The sequence below is a fragment of the Hesperophylax consimilis genome, chromosome 15 (assembly GCF_061612785.1).
Source record: "Hesperophylax consimilis isolate HC1 chromosome 15, BYU_Hcon_1.0, whole genome shotgun sequence".
Taxonomy (NCBI): Eukaryota; Metazoa; Arthropoda; class Insecta; order Trichoptera; family Limnephilidae; genus Hesperophylax; species Hesperophylax consimilis.
The window spans coordinates 3,107,652-3,132,863 of NC_142850.1; the positions used below are offsets into that span (position 1 = coordinate 3,107,652).

Genomic DNA, 25,212 nt, shown 5'->3' on the forward strand with positions numbered 1-25,212 from the left:
GGAGTTAATATAAAAAAAAAGTTTTGAGAAACTGAAAATTGCATTGAGTAACTCTATTCTACCAATTTTGAAATGTCACAAATTGCTGATGAAATCAATTATAATTAGCTGTAATAGAAAGACATCGACTGGCAATTTTTAATTCAAATTATTGTATTTGGAAGTCTCGAACGTTTTCAATAAAACTTGATATATATCGATTATGAAAATCGCTAGTCGTAATTCCAAATTCATGTTATCATAAACACGTGTTAACACTGTTAACTTAGATTTTTTTCTGCATTATTGTCTATTATTGTCCTTGACGTTTTATAACCGGCACGGTCGGCGTTTGTTAAACTATATTTAAATAATATAAATCTAATACCAATACAATGGCATCACAAGGTGGAATTATCCCATTCGTTATGGACTTCTACAACGACCCGTTCAAATGGTAATTACTTTTACTTCTGATAACTTCGGCAATTCAGCACTGCTCTTTGACCTGTAAAATTTGATTTATGTTCGCTATAAAGATTATTATTTATACAACCACAGCAATAACAATGTTTATTTACTAAAATTTCTTTTGTTTCAGGTCTCTAGTAAAGAGTTTCGGATTCTTTGCAGTTGGAATCGCAATAGCAAGCGAGTGCACGGGCTTGGAACTTATGCCCAACGTTCCCCAATAAATTTTATTTTCTACGAATAGTATTAGTGAACAGTAAAGTTATGCATTACCATTGAACACTCTGTATTTATTTTATCTTCGTAAACCAATAGATATTAATATGTTTTCAAACTACATGTGTGTGTTTTTGTTATTCTCATTGATTTATTTGGCGGAATGTTTCTTCAACAAGCCACTGCAGCCCAACATTGTGCTCATCGTAACAGACGATCAAGATAGTCAACTTGGTGGGATTGTAAGCATATTCTACTGTTTATTTGAGTAATTCACATTACATTTCTACCCTGTTAGAATTGAAGTTCCATGGAAATTCTACAGAATAAAATTGGAATAGCCTTCAATTGCAGCATCAGATGAGTGTTACATCAGACATACTATTACTACAATGATATTATCTAAGTGAACTCTTTATCCCTGCAAAGCTTTCTAAAAGAGCATTTTTTTCTTGTATATGATTATGTTTATCTTTTTGTAGTTTATTTGCAATATTATATTATGCTACACATCTGCCTGTCATGATAATTGATACCTATTGCATGGCTGCCCAAATGTTGTATCAAAGAGGAGAGCATTTCGTAGATTTTTCTAACAAAATACAGTTGAACTTGGTTATAACAATGACAGCTATAGCGAGTTCATGGCTATAACGAGCAATTACAAAACAATATTTTAGTTCAGCCTTATCTTCATATAATTGTTGACCGTTATAATGAAGTTGTTTCACTGATATAACGAGCAAATAATTTTGTCAACACAATTTCTGAATACTTGAATGGGTCGTTGGGTCTGATAAAATAGTTGAGAATTATTCATGAATTTACTATCCCGTTAGGGACGGATACATATTTTTTATGGCTGTCTTGTGTAAGATTGTCAGCTATGTGAACCATTACTATCCATCAGACACAATGTAAAATTGTCATAAAATCTGCAAAATTTGAGCTTTCCCAATTTTTTTATCCCTTTTTACATCTTTTTTCGTATCCTTGTCAATTTTGTTTTAAAAACTAATAAATATGTTAATGAAGGTACCTAGTAATTTTATGATAGTAATGCACAACTTTTTCAGCAGAGGGGCTGCTTTGCCTATTTTTCAAACAGGCCTCGACCTACAAGTGGATTTTTTTTTGTTTTCATTGGGGTGGAGGGGGTTGACAGCGATATTCAAGAGCTAAGATTTTTTTGGATTTCGTGTTATGCAAACCGATTCTTCAAATTTGGTTCTATTTAGAAAATGCAGCATAAAGTAACCAAAACTCGAAAAATGTGTTCTCAGCCAGGGTTATCAAGAATTACCCTAAACATTTAGATTTTTCTCCATAGCCAAATGGGCCGTAAATTGTCGCGAGTTGTGAAAATATTGTCGATCTTTTTGCCGACTTCTTCAAGAACGTTTATGATAAAAGTCAACCCAAATCGTTCTCCTTAGCTAACTATAATTCCAGTTTCAATATAAACCTGTCACATGTGCACATCATACCGAACCAATACCGTAACAATAATGTTGTGATTCTCTGATCACGGTAATTTAAATTTTTGTTGCTGTAATTTTATAACTTATATGTATTTTTTTCTTATTGTAAGTTTATTGTTATTTTTTTTCACTGTACTTAAAATTTTTCTTGCTTTTATTTTGAATTCATGTATGTATGTATATTTCTTTCTCATGTTAAGTTGTACTGCCTTTATGTATATGTATATGTAAAAGCCCGAAAAAATGTAAAATAACTGGTTTGTGACTAGTCAAATTTTACAGCCCAAAACCAAAACAATCCAGCAAGCTAGTTATTTATAAAAACTGCGATTTTGCAAGCGGTAGGTACAGTACGCACAAGATAATAAGACAATTTAGTGATATTTTTCTTGGAAGCCCTGAACCAGATTATGATAGTACATATTAATGTATTGATTGTTTTGAAGAGAAAATTGAGAAGCATGAAAGCGAAATCTTTAAAACAATCATTGAAAATAAATTTGAGTAATAAAAGTTTATTTTTATAATTATTTTTTAAATAAGTAATACCTATTCCTATTTTGAAAATATACTGCACTTTTGCGAACATATTGATAGTAGAGTATATTGAAAGTAGAGAATAGAGATAGTAGAGTAGGTAGGTAGGTACATATGACTTTTAAAAAACCTATTTTGGATGTAACAATTAACGGCTATAAGTAGCAAATTTAGTCGGTCCGCTCGTGCTCGTTATAACCAAGTTTGACTGTAGATGTATTGTAGACACCAAAATATTAAGAATTAAATTGGCGGGGAAAAAATGGCGATTGTTATATGTTGCGCATTTAGAGTTGAATCGAATAACTCAATGGATTGTGTGTATTGCTGCATATGTACACACTTCCCACAGTCTTTTGGCCTGCTTAAGCCTTCTTGTTGTTATTCTGCTGTTATCAGCAAAAAGGCAGCTATTCGACAAAAATTAAATACAATAAAATCTTCAGAATTTAACATTTCCTCATATTATAAAGTTCAATTTGTAATTTTTGTCAAATAGCTGTTTTTTTACATAATGACAGCAGTATTATTGGAATATGTGGTGTACAGTTAATTTTCTTTAATTAGCTATGCTATGCTGAGATTATGGGTATGTTTATTAACGTGATGTATTTACAATGAATATCTACTGGACTCACGTCTGTTCTGTAGGATGCTCTAAATTATTCTGAAGCGTGTGATTCGCTTACTGAGGATGCTCACCTGTAGATTGGCTATCTTCGTAACCATTTGTGTATTAGACCCAAATGTGGTACTACTTCTGACACCTATGGAGACACCTTAAAAATACATTAACTATATATTCTGAAATGAAACAACACACTCTAACGACATCTGTTGAGCCGCAAGGAAACTACTTATATATTACCAAACACTACAGTTTGCAGTGTGTTCTTTTTATTGTTTGATTTTTTTTTCTTTTCTTATGTCGAATAATTCTGGCCTGCAAGGACCGAAGTGAGAGTCTCTGAACGGACCACAGTACACGCAGCCTAAAGTACATCTTACGAAAACACTCTACAGAGCTACGTCAGTATTGTTGCTAGATTCGTCCATAGCAACAGAGTAGAATTTTGTATTTTTCAAATCCTTTGTAAGTAAATTGTGTACTTCACTCCCCAATAGTTCTACACAGAGCGTATTTGTATGAGTTAACCGTTATGGTATCTGCTTGAAGGAAGTGTCTAGCAGGGCCGGCCCTGAGCCAAACGGCGCCTGGCATGAATAAAAGTTTGGCGCCCCTTGACAAAACCAGTAGACACCTGGGTAGATGATCACTGTAATCAAAAATATGATGATGAATTGAATTTTTGTGTAGCGCTGTTTTTATGAGAAATAATCTCAAGGGTGATGTTTTAGGAATTTTCAACGCTTTGGCTTTTGGCTCCAAATGCGCCCACATAAGGCCGGCCCTGGTGTCAAGGCTAGTTTTCAATTTTGGGTTGTGTATCTCTTCCAAAGTCGCTTCCATGCACTCCTCGATCGTTTCGAGTCATGGAATGGCTTTTTGTTATTGCCCCCCCAAAAAATTGATATATTCAAATGGCCCACCACCAAAACTAATTGCTGACCGCTGTACTAGACCATTGACCGACACCAAAATTATTTTTTAGCTGAAACACTAGTTTGATATTTAACAAAACCTTTGGTTTGGTTTTCAGCTTCCCATGACAAGAACGCTAGACCTAATTGGCAAAAATGGAGCCACATTTCCTAATTCCGTAAGTATTCTGGTTTGCCAGTTATGTAGATTTTTATGTTTTCGAGCTGCATGGTACACTTAATTCTGTTTTTACAGGGGGGATATATTACACAGAATACTGTGAAAAAAAGTAGGTAACATAGTGCAGGTATAGGAAAACGGGAGATAGGTTCTTTTGCTTGAAAATCATTCCAGGATGTAACTAACTAACCACCAAACAACTCTGATAACACATTCATTCATTGTCTCTTACATACTCTTCTATTATTCTGACTCTTGGCATGGCCTGACACAAGTATCTGGTTCACTTGATCGTGCCATGTCTTCCTCGGTTGTCGCTGACTTATTCTACCATCACATTTGCTTTATATATTCTCCTTACACTCCTTTCTTCGTTCATTCGCTCTACATGCCCAAACCATCTGAGCGTCTCTTTCTTAATCTTACTCATTACACTTACAGCAGCCTTGCATTCTTTGCGGATCTCCACATTTCTAACACTATCATAAATGGTTTTACCAAACATTTGCCTCAGGGATCTCATTTCTACAGCATTCAGTCTAATTTCATCCTTCATCTGTCAGATCCTTACCTCATACATCGGGTAGGTACCGTCACTCAATTGTGGACTGCTAGCTCCGCTTCTTTGGACTTTTTTTGTTAGTGCCAACCATGCTCTTTCTTTTATTAATGGAGTTTCCTGCACTTACCCTTCTTTCAATATCTCCATCACCCTTCTATTTCACGTAATCATACTTCACAAAACACAAACTCATCCACCTACACCAAGTATTCATCATTAACAACTGTATTACACACTGTTTTCGTACTCTCTTTCAAACACCATGACTCGGGATGTAAAAAAATAAAATACTTTTTTTTTATTCCTACCTTAACATTGAGTGAAATATTCACAATGGTGGGATAAATTTAGGATTATAATCAGTAGTTCTGTGTAAAGCGCCCAAAAAGTATGTTTTTAATTTTCACTTATTTTATATCCAAACCAAAATTATCAAACAATCAGTAAGTAGGTACTTAAATACCTATCTAGTTAATAATTATAAACCATCTATTCTAGGTAAATTTAAAAAAATTTCAAATAAGGAATTATACGGTTCGAAAGAAACATTACTAATAACAATTCTTTTTTCAAACTTTCTTCAGGCAGGTAGAACCCATGAGAAAATAATAATAATAAGAAAGTCCAAATAAACATGACGATTTTACATTTGAAAAATTAATCTTTACTGAACTATGACCACCAAAATGGCCACCATCTTTAAAAATACAAACAAATTTATAGATAGACTAAATGCAAAAAAACAGATCAGTTAAAACAGTAGCTCAGTCAATAAGATGGATGTTACCAGTAAAGTTAACCGTATTATTTCAAAAATAGAGCTGACTGTACTTACTAATAATTATGATTTCAACTATGAGAGAGAATATTAAATTTATGTGTGGTTTGATTAATATGAAAATATAAATTTTTATTGCCTACTTTAAATCATTCATTTTATGCATCAGTCCATATGTAATAATAATAATATTGTTTACTGTGAAGTTCGTGGCATCTCCAATATGTTGCCCAAGCCGTTCATCCATCCTAACGGGCATGTACCCCCACAACCATCACACCACCAACAACTCCATGTCCGGGGGCTGTAGCAGCTTCGGGTGGCAGGTCAACCTGGAGCCAAAGACCTTCGCTGCCATCCTCCACAGAGATGGCTATAAGACATTCTACGCTGGGAAATACCTTAATCAGGTGATTGTTTCCTTTTCTTGTTTCTTTTTTCATAAAATTTTCATCTGATCTTCTCCTTGTCCTATCCGGGTCGGGGATCCATTACCTCGACAATGCTCCTTCGTCCCACCCTGTGCACTTTCGATGACCTCCATTCATAGTATGTAACATTAAAATTCTTTTATAATAATAATAATATTTCAACGATTTGTATAGCGCTGTTTTTTGTGCAAAATCAACTCAAGGGCTCTGTACAAATATATAATACGTTTCTACAATGATCATATTACTAACTACAGACTAGTCAAACTATTATTAATTTATGGCTGACAGATTGCATCCATCGGTTCGTCGATCACCAATACAGAGCCATATGTACAATGCATTTGATTGATGAACGTGATGCTAGAATATACATATGTTATTATTCTTATTTATTAACAGATTGTGTCCACCTGTTCGTTGATCACTAATACAAAACTATTTGGCGTTTCGATTAAAAGCCCTTATGCACTACGTTATTCGATAATGGTAGTATATTAGAAACGAAAGTATCTACAAGTTATCCAAATATCTTTTTAAAAATACTAAAAAAGTTTTTTTTAATATTCTGACCAAATAGTTGATTTTCATTAATAATAAAAAAGTTAGGCTCATTATTCATTTAAAAAAAAACTTTGATGTTGAAAACTGCCACTTCTGTAAAAGTTCAAATATGGCATTTAGCATTTTTACCATCGATATGTATAATGCATTTGATTAATGAATGTGATGCTGGAATGTACATATGTATAACGCATTTGATTAATAAAAGTGATGCTGGAATGTACATATGGTCGGTATACTGATAAAACCTATTTTAATGGTTTTTTTGTTATTTGACACCCCAAAAACAAATAACAAAGATACTTGTAATACGTGAAAATCTTAAATCCTATTTTAATGGATTTATTTTTTATATTTTTACATTTATGCAAGATTGACGAGTTTTGATTGACTATCTAAAAGTCATATTTACATTATAAATTTTCAATTTTTTAAAATTCCGTTATATTAACAGTTTCAAACACCTCGTATGCCGGGCCCGCATATGCGCGGCCCATACAAATTTAAAAAAAAAAATTATATGCGATTTTAACCCTAATGTACAAAGAATTTGTATGGAGAACAAGGTCTTAATCGCTTGAGCTATTCTCGTTCTTTACGCATCATATTTCAGAAACACTTGAAGCTTCTTCCACATCTAATTTTAAATTTTTCTGTGGGATGCCAACTCAACCAAAAATAACGGTCAAAGCGGGTCAAAGTGAAACATCGCGGTTCTATTTTAAAGTGCCAAAACGAAGTAATTTATCAATAAAACGTAAGTAATGTTTTTTTTATACATAGTTTATTGTTCACGGCATGTGTTTCGGTAAATTTAAAATACGAAAACTCAAAATAACCGACAAAATATTACGTCAAAGTATACGCCATGTTTTCGTGATAAAAATGTTCGTTTTATTTCTAGCTATGTTCCATCATATATTGTGTGATTTGCTTTGTTTCGTATCTCATTTTGCAGATAAATCAATTGAAAACATATATCACAGCCTTTGATTTGTCCATATTTAGTTAATATTTTACAAAAAATAATATTCTAATGTCCTCCGCGCTAAAAAAGTGTCCGAGAAATTTTTTGACGTTTCTCCATCAATATTCACGTAAATATTGCCTAATCTTATAAGGATTGTACATTATTATGTAAAGAAAACTATTGAGATTGTGTATAAAAGCCCTAGTTTCGTCAATATTTAGTTAATATTTTTTAATTAAATAAATACGAGACATCGGAAACCTGCACAAATACACGTGAACTGTTTATATGTATGTGTGAGAGGCCATCTTGAAATCATATCCGCGCCTGCGTAAAACGCACTTCGATCTGCGCGCGCAAATATGAACGATTTTTACAAATTCAAATTTTGTATGGGAGCTACAGGGTTCTTACAAAATACATGATTTATTAGAAATATTTATTTCTAATAATATTTATTAGAAATATTATTTTTTATTTATAAAAATGGTAATAAATATCACAAAATTAGATCAGTTATATAGGGTGTGCAAAAAAGTACTAACAAACTTTTTTTTTGTTTAGGTATAAAATATTTATACGCGTATTGATTTTTTTTCTTTTCTTTCTGTCTATAGGAAACCGACCACGTCGTTGCGGAGTTCTACGGATTCACTGATAGCGAGGATGAATCCCTCGCCGGTGATGTAGAACTTCCGTCAATGGTGGAAATGGATGTTATGGATGGAGGATGAGTTGGAGCCTTTGGAGGAGGGGGAGGAGGAGAATCCAGAGGAGCAGACCTTCACCTGGTCCGAGGATTTCTCCACCTTCATGGGTCAGCGTGAGCATTATGCCGTCCTACAGCCTGGCCCATCACCCGACGTGTTCCCTCCGACAGTCGCTACATCTCCATATAACGTCTTCTTATGTGTTGTTGTTTATGGTTTTGGTTATTTGTTGAATGTGTGTTATCATTTGTTACTTGGATTTTGTTATCTGTGATTGTAATTTGGTACTGGTTGTTGTTATTTATGGTTTTAATTATTTATTGAATGGGTGTATTTGTGCATTATTTGAATAAAAATGTTTACTGAAACAAGTGCATTGTGCATCTTTGCATTGTTTGAATTTTCGTTTCCATTCATTGTATCTTCCACTTTTGAGGAGGACAGAAACAGTGTCTAAAAATTTGAATATTATAATAATAAATTTATGTATGTGAAAAATGATTTTTTTCGCAGTCTCTCGACCAAAGATTAAAAAAACGTGTTTCATGTACCTGTTCTAAAACTGAAATAAATATGATGAAATTTTTTTCTTATTTATTTTTGAACCACACAGTATCTGAATTTAAAAAACGCATTTAAATAAATAAATAAATATTAATAAAAAAAATTGTTATCATATACTTATAAAATACGACACAATAAAACACAACAATAAAAATAAATATGCTGTCAGTACAGAAACCCGAACATTGAAAGAAATTAGAGATAAAATTAAAAATAATAATCTAACTATAACCAAAGCTGACAAAGGTAACTCAATCGTTATTTTAGATAGAATTGATTACATCAGTAAGGTGGAAGACTTCTTGTTACCAGAAGATTTTAAAATTTTAACTAAGGATCCAACCAATAAAATTGTCAATAACGTCAACATCCTTATAAATAATTGCAATGCCATATTTCCCACCGAATGGTCAAAGAAAAACGTAAGGGTCATGAACCCAAGAGCCCCAGCTCTGTATGGCCAACCTAAGCTCCATAAAGCGAATAATCCAATAAGGCCCGTAGTATCTTTTATTAACGCCCCTACATCAAACCTGGCTAAAAGACTTAACTTCATCTTCAAAAAATTAACAAATTTTTCACCACGTTACAGTGTCAAAAACTCGATAGAACTAGTTAATAAAATAAAAAATTTTAATCTCCCGCATAACTGTAAATTCATTTCTCTAGACGTAAAATCCCTATTTACCAACATCCCCATTAAAGAATGCCTAATAATAATTGAAAATATCTTGGAAAAATGCAATATCAATCCGGTAATAAGAAAAGAGTTATTCCAGCTCATAAAAATCTGCGTAGATACAAATTATTTCCTTTTCAATGATATATATTACCAACAACATGATGGTCTCCCCATGGGGTCACCATTAAGTCCACTTCTAGCGGAGATATTTATGGATTATATTGAAAATATAATTCTTAAATCTCCCTTAGCTAAACATATAGTATATTATGTCCGATACGTAGACGACATCCTTATATGTTGGAATGGTACCAACCGACAGTTAGATATCTTTACTAATTGGGCCAACACCGTTAATAATAAAATCTGCTTCACAGTTGAACATGAGATTGAAGGTAAAATAAACTTTTTAGATCTGACAATTGGTAAAAGTAATAATAAACATACCTTTGAAATATTTAGAAAACCAACTTTTACAGATACAACAATAAATTCAAATCATCCTTGGTCTCATAAATTATCAGCGTACCATTCAATGGTACATAGACTCATTAACATTCCCTTAGACAATAAAGCTTATGTAAAAGAAAAGGAAACGATAAAAACGATCGCGATTAATAACGGCTATGAGGCAAATAACATTGAAAAAATAATAAAAAATAAGAAATATAAAAATAAAATCAATTTAATATATCCGGTAAATAACAAAAATATAGAAAAATTTGCATGTCTCGAATTCCTCGGCCCAATATCTGAAAAAATTGCAAAAGAAATGTGGTTTAAATATAGCTTTTCGAACAAACAATAATTTAGGAACAAGCCTTAAAAACTCTAAAAGTAAAATCCCTATACTCAATAACAGTGGCATATATGAATTAAAATGTGACCACGCCGATTGTAACGCCACTTACATCGGACAAACGGGGAGGGCATTCTCAACTAGATTCCAAGAACATATACGATGTTATAATAATAAAAACACATCCTCAAAATTCGCAGAACATCTCTTGGTGAATAATCATACCCCACTTAACAACAAGGGTCCTAAACCATTGCATATGGAAAAAAAGGGCATTAGATTAAATTTACTTGAACAATTAGAAATCAATAAACGAACGAATGACCCAAATTTAACACTAATTAATAAAGTACGGAAAATAATTTACTCACCACTTCTTAGTATTTTCACAAAACCCAAGCAGTATAATGCACCCAAATAATTCATAGCAATAAAGTCATTAGTAAATAATTAAGAACCCATTACCATTTACTGAGGGGAAAACATAGATTGGTTTAACCAACAATAGATCATGTCATCGGTGTAACCAGTAATAAATCAATGTATGCACCTTCAAAATTTACATTTGAAATAGTATAAAAACGTCGTCTCAATGTGGACTAACCACAGTTTGAAAATGGCCTTGTAAGCCGAAACAGCTGTCACAATAATAAAAAACTAAAACACTTGCAGAACTTAATAATAATATTATCAAATTTAATCTAAATTAAATTTATAAAAAAAAAAAAAAAAAAAATCAAAAAAATTAAGTAATTACATTATTTTGTTGTTATTAGGTAAAATTAAGAAATAAAGATTGAATTATTGTTGTGTTTCCTCATCCTCATATTCATCATTAGCATGCTCAGGAACTTGATCCTTTACATCGACATTAGTACGGAGTTCATTGTTACCATCCATGTGATTCTTCAGGTTTGACCCTTGTGACGTAGTTGCAGTAGGTCATTTTTCTTGGCCTGACTTATCGCCAGTGGTTCATCATAGAGTTGTTTCAAGTCCCGGAGATTAATATGGGAAAAGTTTTTTATTTGTGGGCCAGGAGAAGTAAGAGAAGATTTTTTTTTTTTTTTTTTTTTTAAAGAAAGACAAACATTCCCGGGTTACGAATAACCCAACAATGTTTGAAAATCTCCTACTACCACCACAGAAAGCCGAAAATGTTGCTTGTGTTGTGATGGAGGACTTAGCCAGCCGAGGAATCGAACACGCGACGCTCGGGTGAGACCCAAGCGCTATGCCCACTCAACCACTGACCGGTCGAAATCTTTATATTAACTTTCTATTATAGTAAGCTTGTAAATCATCTGCAATATTTGTGTGTCCAACATGTCATAATTAAAGGAGATTTTGTTAGTTTCTCCTTTCACACACCGGATTCTTTTTAACCATTTAACTTTGTTATCTTGGTTAGCTAGGTCTTTCAGATCGATGAATTCGTTTGATGATCGATAAATGTTTGAACTCTTTAACTTTGTATGGGCTGACGGTAACTATTTTCTGATCAATTCTGCCCTTTTTGTGATCTTGCTAGTTCGAAGATATTAATCCAATCATGCATCGTATATATACAGCAGAGTTTTTCTTAACATATTCTATGCTACTACGCATTGAATCTGCTTCCATATGCGTGTAACCGAATTCTAGAAAGTTCTGCTCAATTATGTGGATGTGCTCAATGTGTTGCACGGTCCAAAGTAATATTATTGCTACATATTGGTTCCGGTTCTGCCTTCCACATGTGTCGGAGAACACCCTTATATCCCTAATATTGTCTGGTAAGTCGTTTTTAAGTAGTAGTACAGGATAGAGCCTATGTCGCAACTCCCACGCTTTCCATTTATTTAGGACCTTGGAAAACAGTATGCATTGTTGGGGACAGGAGCCTCATACAATGTGAGATTATACACACACAATTTTCCTACATCGTAGAGAAGGCCGACTTTTCCGCTTGGGATTTGTAAAACTGCCTATAGATCAAATGTTAGTGACATGAAGTTGTTTTCTTTGTTCAATCTCTCTTTATCATTTTCCTTCTTATTATTGCATGTGTCCTTTGCTTTCCTTTCCATGTTTATAGTTTTGTCCTAATTCGCTTTTATCACTAGCCTTCGCATAGTTTGTACACATTAGGCACTGATCCTTCTTTGGTACGAAGAAACTTAAATTATAATTTTTAGAAAATATTCGTCGGTACCTTATTTCTGTAACAGGCTTGGTAATATCTGTTTCTTTGCAATAATCCAAGTATAAAGTATGCATTTTCCATATGGAGATATAGCTGTCTAAATAGTTAAGCGTTGATGATTTTCTCACATAATGAGGCTCCATGCATGGAGATGATTCAATGTGTGATTTCACATGATCAAAAATGTCCGTCTTAGTTTTATGTGGAGACTCTTTTTGGCCTCTCTTGTCATCTTGAGCGTAAATTCCTAGTGTGTTTTTATTCTTTATTGCTAGTTTTATTATGTCGGGCGATATCCATAGAGTTTTGACCACAAATTTTATGTTGGGTGGTACAACAGTACAAGGTTTTGATCAGAATTTATCTTCCTAAAGGTGATTCGTTCCTCGGTATGAGACAGATTAAAAACAATTTAAATCCATAAGAAAAGTATTATTTTTTTTACTGATAAACTAATGTTTATAAGACAAGGTTTTATGCATAGCTTAAAGGATAATAAATAATTATAAGCAATAATTAGTCGCCTGAAATATCAATACAAATTGAAAACATCTCCCGAGTAAAAATAAATGCCGCCAACGGGAATTGAACCCGTGCCTTCTGATGTCCGGTCAGGTGCTCTGAAACCACTGAGCTATGTCGGCTTATTTCCAACCCGCCAAATAATTCAATATGTACTAGTACCTTATCATTAAAAAAATAATAATATTTGACAAGTCAAAAAAATTTCACCAACAAATGAAGTTATAATATGTCTCGACGCCATCTAGTGAGAAATTTAGCATTAACAAAGCCTTTCCTACAAAAATAAAGTTGGTTGTTTACAGGTGGAAAAAATATAATAATCAGTAATTGTGGATTGAGGTACGTAGGTTGGTTACTCAGGAGATATTTTCAATTTGTATTGATATTTCAGGCGACTAATTATTGTTTATAATTATTTTTTGTCCTTTAAGAAAAGCATGATTAGAGTATGAGAGCCTAAAAAGGTAAGTTTTTAGTTTAGACCTGAATTCTGTCGGGCTTGGTATGCATCTTAGTTCCGGAGGGAGTTTATTCCAAGACTTCGGCCCAGATGCTCCGAAAGCGCGATCACCAAACTTAGAATATAGCTTGCGCTCAGGTTCCATCAGCCTGCCTATAGCCGATGATGTTGCTGATCTAAGAGTTAACTGCCTCAGACCAGTATTTTGTAGGGTGGTGTTATTTCATTGATGAATAACACCACCGAGCACAATTTATACTGGATTCTTTCAGGGCACTTGAGCCAGTGAAAGTTACGAAGGTGTTCTGAAATGTGCAAATATTTAGAGATCCCGGTTATGAGCCGTGCTGCTGCATTAAACACTGATTGAAGTTTGTCAGTTTGATATTTTTAAGGCTGGCATAAAGGCCATTGCAGTAATTGAGACGTGAGACTACTTAAGAGTTGATTAATAGTTTTGTTGCCTCTGTAGGAAGGTTTCATCGGACGGACTTGAGTTGTCCTAGGTGAAAAAACCGATGCTTACGGTCCTATTTATTTTACTTTTAAGCAGTGGCGGCCGGTGGTCAAAATATGTGGGGGTTCACCGGATTACAACATTAAGTAAAAAAATAAATTAAATAAAGGTACATACCTATTTATAAAGAAGTTCTATTCCCCGCTCCTTTTGTTTAGCGAAGACCTCTATGACTCTCGTGTTGAAATCAGGCATAGACTGAATAACCTTTTTTTCAATGCTTAACACTGATAGTGCGTTCAGTCTGTCCTGGCTCAACGTATTTCTTAAAAAGGATTTTATTCTTAACCCCGCCAATTTTCCCACTCATTACTGAAGCACCGTCGTAGCACTGAGCAATGAATTGCTTCGGAGATATATTTAAAATGTCAAGTTTTTGAAACAGCGAATCTGATAATCCAACGGCACAGTTGGATTTTGGTGTTAAATACTTCCAAAACCGTATGCAGATTTCGCCATTCCGTTCGTAGCGAATGATCATTACCATTTGCATAACTGTGGATACATCAGTCGTTTCATCAGCTTGAATCGCTACAAAGTCACACATTGAAATTTGTGATTTTACTTCGCTGTGATACACTTCCAAAATTGCATCTAATAATTCATTTTGTATTGTCTTTGAAGTACCCTTGAATATAGAGTCAGATTCCATATGCTGCTTCATTGCCATATCAAGTCTCTTTTTTCGTCATGTCCACGCATAGCTAATTCAAATGCACCACAAAATTTTACGCAATCAATAAGTTTGGACAGGATGTATCGATTTTTATTAACTATCTCATTATGGTGTTTAACTTGTTGGGCATGGTAGCCTGAATCTAATTGCATTCTGATGTCAACTTTTCTTTAAGCTCAAAACTTTTTGTAAATCTAAATGACAAGAATTATGATTTTTGATTTTTTCAGAAAAGTGAGTTAAATCAGTGACACCGCTAACTGTCCAAACTGAATCACCATCGTAAATTAAACACGGAAAACAAAATAAACTATTCAATTGATCACTAACACAGAGCCACGAAGCTTTGTTATACATTGTTTTGTTAAATGATCGAGTAAACTTCTTCGATCCAGATTTGCACTCTTGTTTTATTATCAGTTCAGGTTTAGGTGGACCGGCATTTGTATTATCACTTTGTTTTCAAAACTCTACCTATTGTTCTTAATATATTCCAATTTCAAACTCATTCTTAATTTATACGTTGAACAAACACAAAAGTAATCATAAATTGGTATAAACTGCAATTGATTGCCTTATTAATAATTGATATACAAGATATAACCTGCAATTAAACTTCAAAACTTTCGCAGAGTAAAAAAAGTTTTAAATTCAACAGACAATGCCCGGCAACGGCGACTACTGGCTGAACTGATAACAAGTAATCTGACCATCACTAATCTCTTAATGACAAGTTTTATCTTGTATGCTTGTATCGAAGAAGCGGAACATTCGCTGAAAAATAGCAGATGGTAAATTGAAACCACGATATCGACAATAATATCAAACATACGCGTTTTAGTTTAACTTTCTACTGAATAAACCGTTCCTTATGTGGTGGTAAAGCTCCGGACGCCGTCCTTGATATGGTATTATTTGCAAAGAATAGTATGTACCCACGCTTTCGACTGTTCCACAGAATATGCGACAAAGCAATTAAATTTTGGATCGCAATCGAAAACAAACTGCTACGAACATAGGCACAAGTCAAAGTCGGTCTGCAAGTTAAGCGCGCTTAATAAGTAGGTACCTTTTGAATGAGATATTATAACCAAACCGAGTTTCGTATTGTGATTAGCCATGTCGGAAATCTTGTTGGATGTTCGGCGCTCGGGAGCACATATTAGCTGGCCGCCACTGCTTTTAAGTGAAAAGTCCGAATCTAAATTGACACCGAGAAGTTTGACTGTTATTTTTGGGATGATATCGCTGCCGGAAATAGAAATAGGTGAATTGCCTACCATCTCTTCTTCTTCCCTATAAGGGATAAACGAGTAGATGTTAAAAATAAAGTTTTATTATATTGAATACAACAGTTACTCTGAATTTAAATGTTTGAATTAACTCTAAACTTGATTCATATCTCAGGGCATGAACGAATCTCAAAGAGCATTCGTTAGTTAACCTTTCTAACGCAGACCTCTCGTAAAAGTTAGTTAGCGCCCTTTGTGGCAGCTGGACGCGTCATGCCGTCTTCCAACCGCTTTGTGTTTTTTTTTAGTATTTTCAATGGAAACGAGGCAACATCCCTTTGAAATTATTTTAAAAATCAGTCAATCAACATTTTAAATTAATTTACCAATTAGTAATCAGAACTTTATAGTAATGTGATTAGAGTGCAGTGTGTTAAAAATGAATAATCGAAAATTGTGCTAAAAAATATTCTAAATTCGATGAAGTTGAACTTGGGACGAGAATCGGTAACTGTAGGTACGCCAGATGTTTTCAATGGAATTCTTGGAAGCCCTAACAAGTGCCCAGGGTAATTTATTATGACAATGCACCACTAACATAATCACCAGGAACAAGTGTACAAGGAGATGGACTTGCCGAACGTCACAGCTGTGCGGCCAAGGTTTGTTATCTATGTGAGGATATTGTGTCAGCGCTCTATTAGCAGCAGACACATACCTGGACGGATGACGAACCTCGTGCTGGCACTGTTGGTGGGAACGGTGTACTCTTTCGCTGTATCAGCTGGTCCAGTTTCCTCACCACCTAGGATTCTTGCTGCAGAGTCTCCATCCTCTACCTTCGTCGAATGTCACAGCGGTGCTGCCAAGGTCTGGAATCCATGAGAGGATATTGTGTCAGCCCTCTATTAGCAGCAGACACATACCTGGATGGATGACGAACCTCGTGCTGGCACTGTTGGTGGACGCGGTGCACTTTCTTGCTGCAGCAGCTGGTCCAGTTTCCTCACCACATAGGATTCTTGCAGCAGATTCTCCATCTTCGTGTCACCTGTTTCTGTACTTCATTTTCTTTAACTTAATTTCAATATCAATTTGTAATATTTATATTTTTTTGTAATATCTGCATTAACTGTAAAGCGCCCCTGAGGTGATATCTCACAAAAGCGGCGCTATATAAATCATCCAATAAATAAATAAATAAAAATCTCACAAACAGTAAGTATGTATTTAGTTAATCGATTATGGATATGCTGGCGCTCAACGTATACGAATTTTTCATATCCAATGAAAATGATTTATCGTTAATTTTAAAATAATTGCAACATTTTAAATGCAGGTATGCCACTTATGAACTATCATCTCAATGCAAAATTTAAAATAATAACAAGATTTAAAAGCATGTCTGATAAACCAAGAAAGTTAAAAGGTATAACTAAAACAATTATATGTGTAACTCGTCCTTTACTTAATTCGTGCTGCTTGCAGTCGCCACTATTTCTTCAATCCTTAGAGGGCTGCAACACAACCACACTCCAGCCTGTTTCGTGAAGTGAAGCCGGGAAAATATAAATGCTTGTCATGATTGCGAGATCCATATAAAGTAATCTTGATGTCAAAGATAAACCGGAGTGAGATCTTTAACATATTACAAGTAAGCCCAGCCTATGGAGTTGCTTCGTCCAACCTTGTCTGGGGTGGCCCGCTGGACGTCTCCCTCTGGTATCGGTATTAGTATTTTCGTACATGACCAAGCTACCTCAATTGCGACTTTTCTACGAAGAGTTGCTGGGGTTTGATGTTTAGTCCATCTCGGATTGTCGATCTTCTTATTAACGGAGGCCGTTGGTTTGAAATATCTCCTGAACCAAGAAAGAAACACCATGTTTGCTTGGAATTTTATTTATACACCAAATAACAAGATGTAACTTGTAATTGGATGGTTTCCCTTTTAAAAATGGCCTGCGAAAGTAACCTTTTTTATGCAAGGACTTTGCACATTTCAAATATAGAATTTAAATAATTGTCAAATCTATATTACATGTTGTACTTAATCGCTTGTTTGGATTTGAAAAGATTCTTATATATTTATGTAATATATTCATTTGTTTCACAAATAATTTTTGTATTTTAGTACGGGAAAAAGGAAGCCGGGGGTCCCAGCCATGTGCCGATAGGCTGGGACGTGTGGAGAGGCCTGGTGGGCAACTCCAAGTACTACAACTTTACACTGTCTCTGGATGGATCGCCTCAACACTACAACAATAAAGAGTATCTCACCGATGTCATTGTAAGATCCATCTTATTTATACATAATGTATATAGATTTGTAAGTGTGCATGAAAGAATGCCTTAAGGGGGGGCTAGGGTTAATTCGTACGAAAAAAGGCATTTTTTGTGAATTTTTTGTGACAACACAGTTAAAATCTCTTTATTAAATCTAATAGTACAGTAAAGTATGACATTTTAAGAATGTTGTATAAAATTTTCACGGAGAAATTGTCATATAACAGATTTTAGGCGCGAAGATCCTACAGTTGCTAGCCTGAGTAGCGGGAACTATCAGGTTGGTTGCTGGACCAAACGGAGTTGAAAACGCACAAAAGATCCGCTAGAGTTCCCCCCACCCCCGGCGACCAAGCGCCTCGTCCCTCCTTACGCCCCGACCTCTGACCTAGCTGGACGTGTGCGCGTTCCGGCCCCGCGTTCCCAATTTCGCACCGCACGGTCGAAAAGCATAATGTACGAGAATGGCGCGCTTTGAACATCGACAGGCTGGCACCGCTTGGTTGAAACACGGCGCTCAGCCCTACAATCAACAGGATGCCCCGAGGACTCCCATGTCCCGACCACGCCACGCTGTGAGTTTCTTACGCTTCCTATTACCCCTTGAATGTGTCCGCTAATAACCTAAATTCGTCCACGCTGCCTGTCGGTCTAGAGAGAGAGAGCTGTTAATTACTCCCCAGAGAGAGATTAGGGAACCCTTTGATGATAATTCCAGTTAGGATGTAACAACCTGTATTCTATTGTTATTCACCCATGTAATGTCCATTTTGCCGCTCAAATACAATGTTGATTCATAAAAAACCTAACCTCTTTCATTTGGGGATAGCAGTCGTATGGGAGTGTTTTGTGTAGACGGTGGGATATGGATTCTTGAGCCTCGCGCTGACCCCGAACCCTGACTATGAGAGAGACGTCTCATGCCCCGCTCTGAGCTGGCCGAGGGAAAGTCAGGGCACCCCAGGTCCAACGCGCGACACTGTCGACCAACATGGGGCAGAATTTTTTTTTAAACATATCCTTCCCGACTGCACAATTACCTTTACGATTGTCCCCAATTTGAAAACATGTACTATGCAATTTTGTCCACACAAAGCGCGCAATTTTGTGCCAAGAGCATTTTTGCCGCGAAAACTACGGTGGAAGTTTCTCGAATAAATAAGAAACGCACGCAATACCGTCGTGACTTTGTTGCCAAGCGCATTTTGCCGCGAAAAAATAACGGTAGGAATTCTCTCGAACGAATAAAAAAGACGCGCGAAATTCCCGCCAAATGCTGTGATAACGAAAGTTCGAACATAATGTTTTGTTTCAATAACCTAGATTCTGTGTTCTTTGTTTAACAAAACAAACCCACTGTTTTAATTTCGGCATAAATTGCACCGTAATAATAACAGTCAGGATTTAGAACTGTGAAGCCAATTTTTACACCGGAAGTGACTCTTTTAAAAAAAGCACAATACACCCAACGGCCCATCGAAGCTGATTTCTAAAAAGTATATCAGCTACAACCTCTAAAACACAAATAATTCTTTATCCCGATTAATTATATAGGTACGGTGTTTGTCCATATTCTTGTTTTTTCTTCAGCATTGACTGTTATAAAAGTGATTTTAAGTGAATTGTTTCAAATTAACTTCAGAAGTGCAGTGTTTTTTTTGCAAAGAAGTGCTTTCTCGACGCAATAATAAGAACGTGTGTTCAATCTCACGATTTAGTGCCAGTAAATGAAGCAAATATAAAATCTTTCCATCAAAAGTGTTTTTTCGCTTCTGAAGTGCTGTTTTTTGTGCCTTTTTTCGTGCCTTTCCTCAAGTGCAGTGAATATAAGTGCGAATACTGCCCACAAAAATTAAATAATGCAAATCCTAAAGTGTCCCCCTGGCCAATTTTTCTTCAAAAAGACTTAGAAGAATTTCGGAGTTTTTTTTTCCTTTTTAAACCATTTTTAACAATGAATTCCAATCAAATGGCTACATCTTTGGACATGGGTGTCATTCCCAATGTACACAACTTATCCAAAGTGCACCTACAAGCCGTCTTAAAAGACAGAGGAATATCACCACTAAACAAATCAAAGTCAGCATTGAAAGCATACGCTTTGTTATTCAACAGGAAGTTCATCAGGAAAATAAACCTATCCGTTGCAAGTGAAGACAAGGCACCCAATACCCCAGTTTTGGAAATCCCCGTTTCTAACAAAGAAACCAGGACACATGTTACAGTAAAACAAGACAATGCACCCATCACGGCACAAGAAAAAACATACGATCTCACTCCTTGGAAGATCAAATATAACGGTGTTTCTGATGTACTGGATTTCATTGACCGAATCGAAGAAACGGCCTCAATTAAAAATGTTCCATTTGACGTGCTGCAGAAAAACTTTATAGAACTAATATCTCCAGAATTAATCCCGTGGCACCGAATACAAAAATCAAAATGCAAGGACTGGAATAAACTCAGATCAGCCCTGATCACTAGCTTCGGCAAATCAGAGGCCCAACACAGAATTAAATTATCGTTACTATCCATTAAACAATTAGTAAACGAAACTGTGGCAACATTCATAGAGAGGGCCGAGTCCATCAACATCAAACTTTCCCACCCTGTCTCGGAAGCCGAATTATTACCAGTTATAACTGATGGCCTCCTACAAAGATATGAAAACATTATCACCTCACAGAAAATTGTGTCGTTAGCCCATTTAAACGAAGTTTGCCTCATTTTGGAATCCCACCAAGACAGGAAAAACAACAAAACCACCACGGACAATATCACTGTACCAAGCCGTCCTTCTGGATTAAAACCAGAATTTGACAACAAAAAAGTTTGCTCCTTTTGCAAAAAAGTAGGTCACCTAGCTACCACTTGTTTCAAGCAGGCCAAATTTCTGGAAGCTAAAGAACCCAGAACCTTAAAGAGACATCGCTCCAGGGATCGTTCTCCTCCACGCGACGAACTGCGTGAAATTTTCAAAAGATCAAGAAATAACATGGAAAGGTTGCAAGACCCTCACTTTGTTAAACCTCAAGTGGATTTCTCTAAACCCCCACCGAATTTTCATGCAAGAAAACCAAAAAACTAAATAATAACCTCTCAGGTATTCATTCTGTACCAAGGTCTAAGGAATGGACTGATTGGTTATCACACATTAAATATTTTAACCAGACCTTAAATGTTTCTTCGGTTTGTTGCAAACAAGCTAAAGATGGAAGACCTTATGCCCTTTTCTCCGTTAACAATGTCCCCTTCTCTGGACTACTGGATAGTGGTGCATCTGTTAGTTGCCTTGGCAACAATGCCCACCTGCCTTTTGTTAACAACGGTTTTAAAGTTTTTTCCAAACCTACACTCGTGACAACTGCGGACAATGCTCCCCAGACAGTCATCGGTACTCTGTCCTTACCAATTAAATGTAACAATAACACAGTTACAATTAACTTTCTAATAGTACCCTCTATATCCCAGAATTTCATCCTTGGCGTTGACTTCTGGAAGGCTTTTAACGTTGCTCCACAAGTATTTAATACTCTTGGCCAAAAACCTCCGGTCGCTCAAGTTGGTGAGATTCGTACAATAATACCTCACGAAAACCTAAGCACTGACCAGGCTCTCCAATTAGAGGAAATGATCAATAAATTTGAATCAATATCTTTCGAAAAATGCGGACTGGGTTTAACTAATTTGGTAAAACACCACATTAAAACCAACGGCCCACCAATCAAGCAACGCTACTACAATTTAGCCCCCCAAAAATTGAAACTTTTAGAAAATGAACTTGATGAAATGTTGAAAATGGGAGTGGTAGTTCCCAGCAGAAGTGCTTGGACCAACCCAACCCTCTTGGTTTCCAAAAAAGACGGCTCTGCACGCTTTTGCCTCGACAGCAGACGATTAAACTCTTGCACTGAAGCCGACGCGTACCCGCTGCCTTTCGTTCACGCAACTTTAGACAAATTACGCAACGCCAAATTCATTTCTTCCATTGATCTAAGCAAAGCTTTCTGGCAAATACCTTTAGATGCGGAATCCTGCGAAAAAACTGCTTTTGTTGTACCTGGTAGGGGAATGTTCCACTTTAAAAGGCTACCTTTTGGTCTAAAAAATAGCCCCGCCGAACTACAGAGGCTGATGGACAAACTATTCGGCCCTGAAGTTGACAACAACCTATTCTGCTACCTTGATGATCTCATCATCGTTAGTGACACCTTCGAAAAACACCTGTTAATGCTGGAAAAAGTTTTTCAACAACTTAAATTTGCTGGTTTAACCATCAATTTAAAGAAGTCTGAATTTTGTAAGTCTCGCCTGCGTTATTTGGGATTCATTGTCGACGAAAAAGGTCTGAGAACAGATCCTACTAAGGTGGAAGCAATGGCAAATTTCCCCCGACCCAAAAACGCGAAAGAAGTCAAAGGTTTCCTTGGACTTACAGGTTACTATAGGAGATTCATTAAAGACTTTTCCACTATTTCGGCCCCATTAAACAAAATTACTGGTATCCGTAAAGGTATCAGCAACTTTCGTTGGTCTACTGAAGCCGAAGAAGCTTTTACGACTTTAAAAAATGCTCTTCAAACAGCCCCTGTCCTAAATTGTCCTAATTTTGAACTACCTTTTACCCTCCATACGGATGCTTCTAACGTAGGGATCGGTGGAGTCCTAACTCAGGAATTCCCCGATGGCGAACACCCTGTAGCCTATTTTTCCCGCACCTTGAATAAACACGAGAAAAATTACGGAATCACCGAAAAAGAGTTACTGGCAGTATTGGATTCTGTTCACCATTTTCGCGGTTACATAGACGGTAGCAAATTTACTGTAGTCACAGACCATAGTAGTTTGAAATGGTTGATCTCTCTAAGTAATCCCTCCGGCAGACTCGCTCGCTGGGCTTCTCGTTTGTCCCAATACACTTTCGATGTCATCCACCGTAAAGGTGCGGACAATATTGTCCCAGATGCCCTGTCAAGAATTGAACTTGCCACATTAAACATCGATACAATTGCCTCTACCCCATCCACAAAAGATGAATGGTATCTTAAAATCTATGAAGGGTGCAAAAACAATCAACAAAAGTTTCCCAATTTTATTATAAAAGAAGGACAACTATATCGCAATTGTAAGGCCCCACTGTCCATCCTTGAAGATTACTCTTGGAAACTCGTTGTGCCCCTCGAAAAGAGAAAACAAGTAATCATCAACAATCATAGTGCCCCCGACTCTATACACCCAGGAACCTTCAAGACGTATAAAAAGATTTCCTTGAAGTATTACTGGCCTGGTCTTTTCAAGCAAGTTCGCAACTACATCTCCAAATGTGAAACATGTAAAGCTTACAAACATAGTACGGCACCCCCTGCCGGCCTAATGGGAAAACCCAAACGTGCTGATAGACCCCTCCAATCGTTATCTATGGACCTCGTCGGACCTTTTCCCAGGAGTTATTCTGGACACATGCATATACTCAGCATTGTGGATATCTTTACCAAATTTTGTTGGATCTTCCCCTTAAAAAGAGCCAACGCCGCCGCCATTGTCAAACTTGTGGAAAAACACATTTTCATACCCTACGGAACACCCAAAACCGTAATAGTTGACAACGGAAAACAGTTTATAGCACAAGAATTTAAAGATTTCCTTGCTAAATACGGGATTAAAGATATTTATTATAATACCTTGTACACTCCCCAAAATAACACTGTCGAAAGGTATAACCAGACTATTAACACAGCTCTGGCCATTTTGGTTGACAAAGACCAACGTAATTGGTGTAAGAATTTAGATAAAATTCAAGCTGCCATGAATAACACTGTTAACCTAACCACTGGTTACACCCCCTTCTTTTTAAAACACGGTATGGAACAGGTGGTACATGGTTCATTGCACTGGAACACGAATTTCCCCACGTCAACCACCTCCACAAGCAATCCTGCCGTTGATTACGCTCATCGTTTGGAAGAATTTACTGCCATTTATAGTGAAGTTACTGATGCCCTATTGCTGGCCCACCAAAAAAGTGCGGACAGATATAACCTACGTAGGAAACACATCACTTTTAATGTAGGCGATGTTGTCTGGAAAAGGAATAACACCCTCTCTCAAGGAGCCCTGTACTTCTCTGCCAAGCTGGCACCCCGTTTTGTCAAGGCCAAGGTTGTAAGAAAAATATCGGACTTAGTTTACTACCTGTCCGACTCCTCTGGCAAACATACTGGTAATTACCATATTAAGGACATTGTAAAGTCTGGAAGTGAGGAGACAGTTGAAACTGCCCCACCACCCCAGCAACTTTAAACTAACCCATTGTGCATTATCACAAACTATTGTAAGCTTATGAAGTCTTACCATAATTAGGCGTGTAAAGTGTCAACTACATGTCAACCTATTCGTCAAAAACGAGTTTAACCTACCTTTGTAAATAAATGTATATTAACATATTATGACCATGAAGTATTATTCCTGTAATAACGTTCTTTCCCTCACGACAATCGTTTTCTCCCTTTTTACCTTTTATTTTCTCACCTGTTCTGAAACTGATCATTTTAGAATAGAGACACGTTTTCGAGTTACAATCGCCGGGAAGTCGCGAACCCGCTTTTGCTTCTCAACTTCCACACTATGCAATGTTTATGTCATGTCACCCCATTTTCATTTCATTTTGTTCCCTTCGTCGTGTTAGAAAGAACCACCCCACTTTTGTTTTTGTCCTTGTAAAATAACGATTGGTAATCACTCATAAGAGTGCCATCCAAAAGAGTTCGGATTTTGTAAATTCCAAAGTGTTAAATACCGACCCCTTTTTTAAAAAAAAAGAAAACCTGTCAAGTACAGCCATTAATTCTTTCTTGTCCAATTCAA

General features: G+C 36.1%; 1 protein-coding gene across 1 annotated transcript in view; it reads left to right on the forward strand.

Annotated features, from left to right (window-relative positions):
* The first annotated feature begins 298 nt into the window (after window positions 1-298).
* Window positions 299-25,212, forward strand: part of LOC149417187 (N-acetylglucosamine-6-sulfatase-like) — a 40,215-nt gene continuing 15,301 nt past the window's right edge. Inside the window, exons 1-5 of the mRNA XM_089640161.1 lie at window positions 299-436; window positions 581-908; window positions 4,346-4,405; window positions 5,954-6,157; window positions 18,197-18,352. Coding sequence (XP_089496287.1) covers window positions 774-908; window positions 4,346-4,405; window positions 5,954-6,157; window positions 18,197-18,352 — 555 coding nt within the window. The 5' untranslated portion in view covers window positions 299-436; window positions 581-773. The remainder of the gene's footprint in view (window positions 437-580; window positions 909-4,345; window positions 4,406-5,953; window positions 6,158-18,196; window positions 18,353-25,212) is intronic.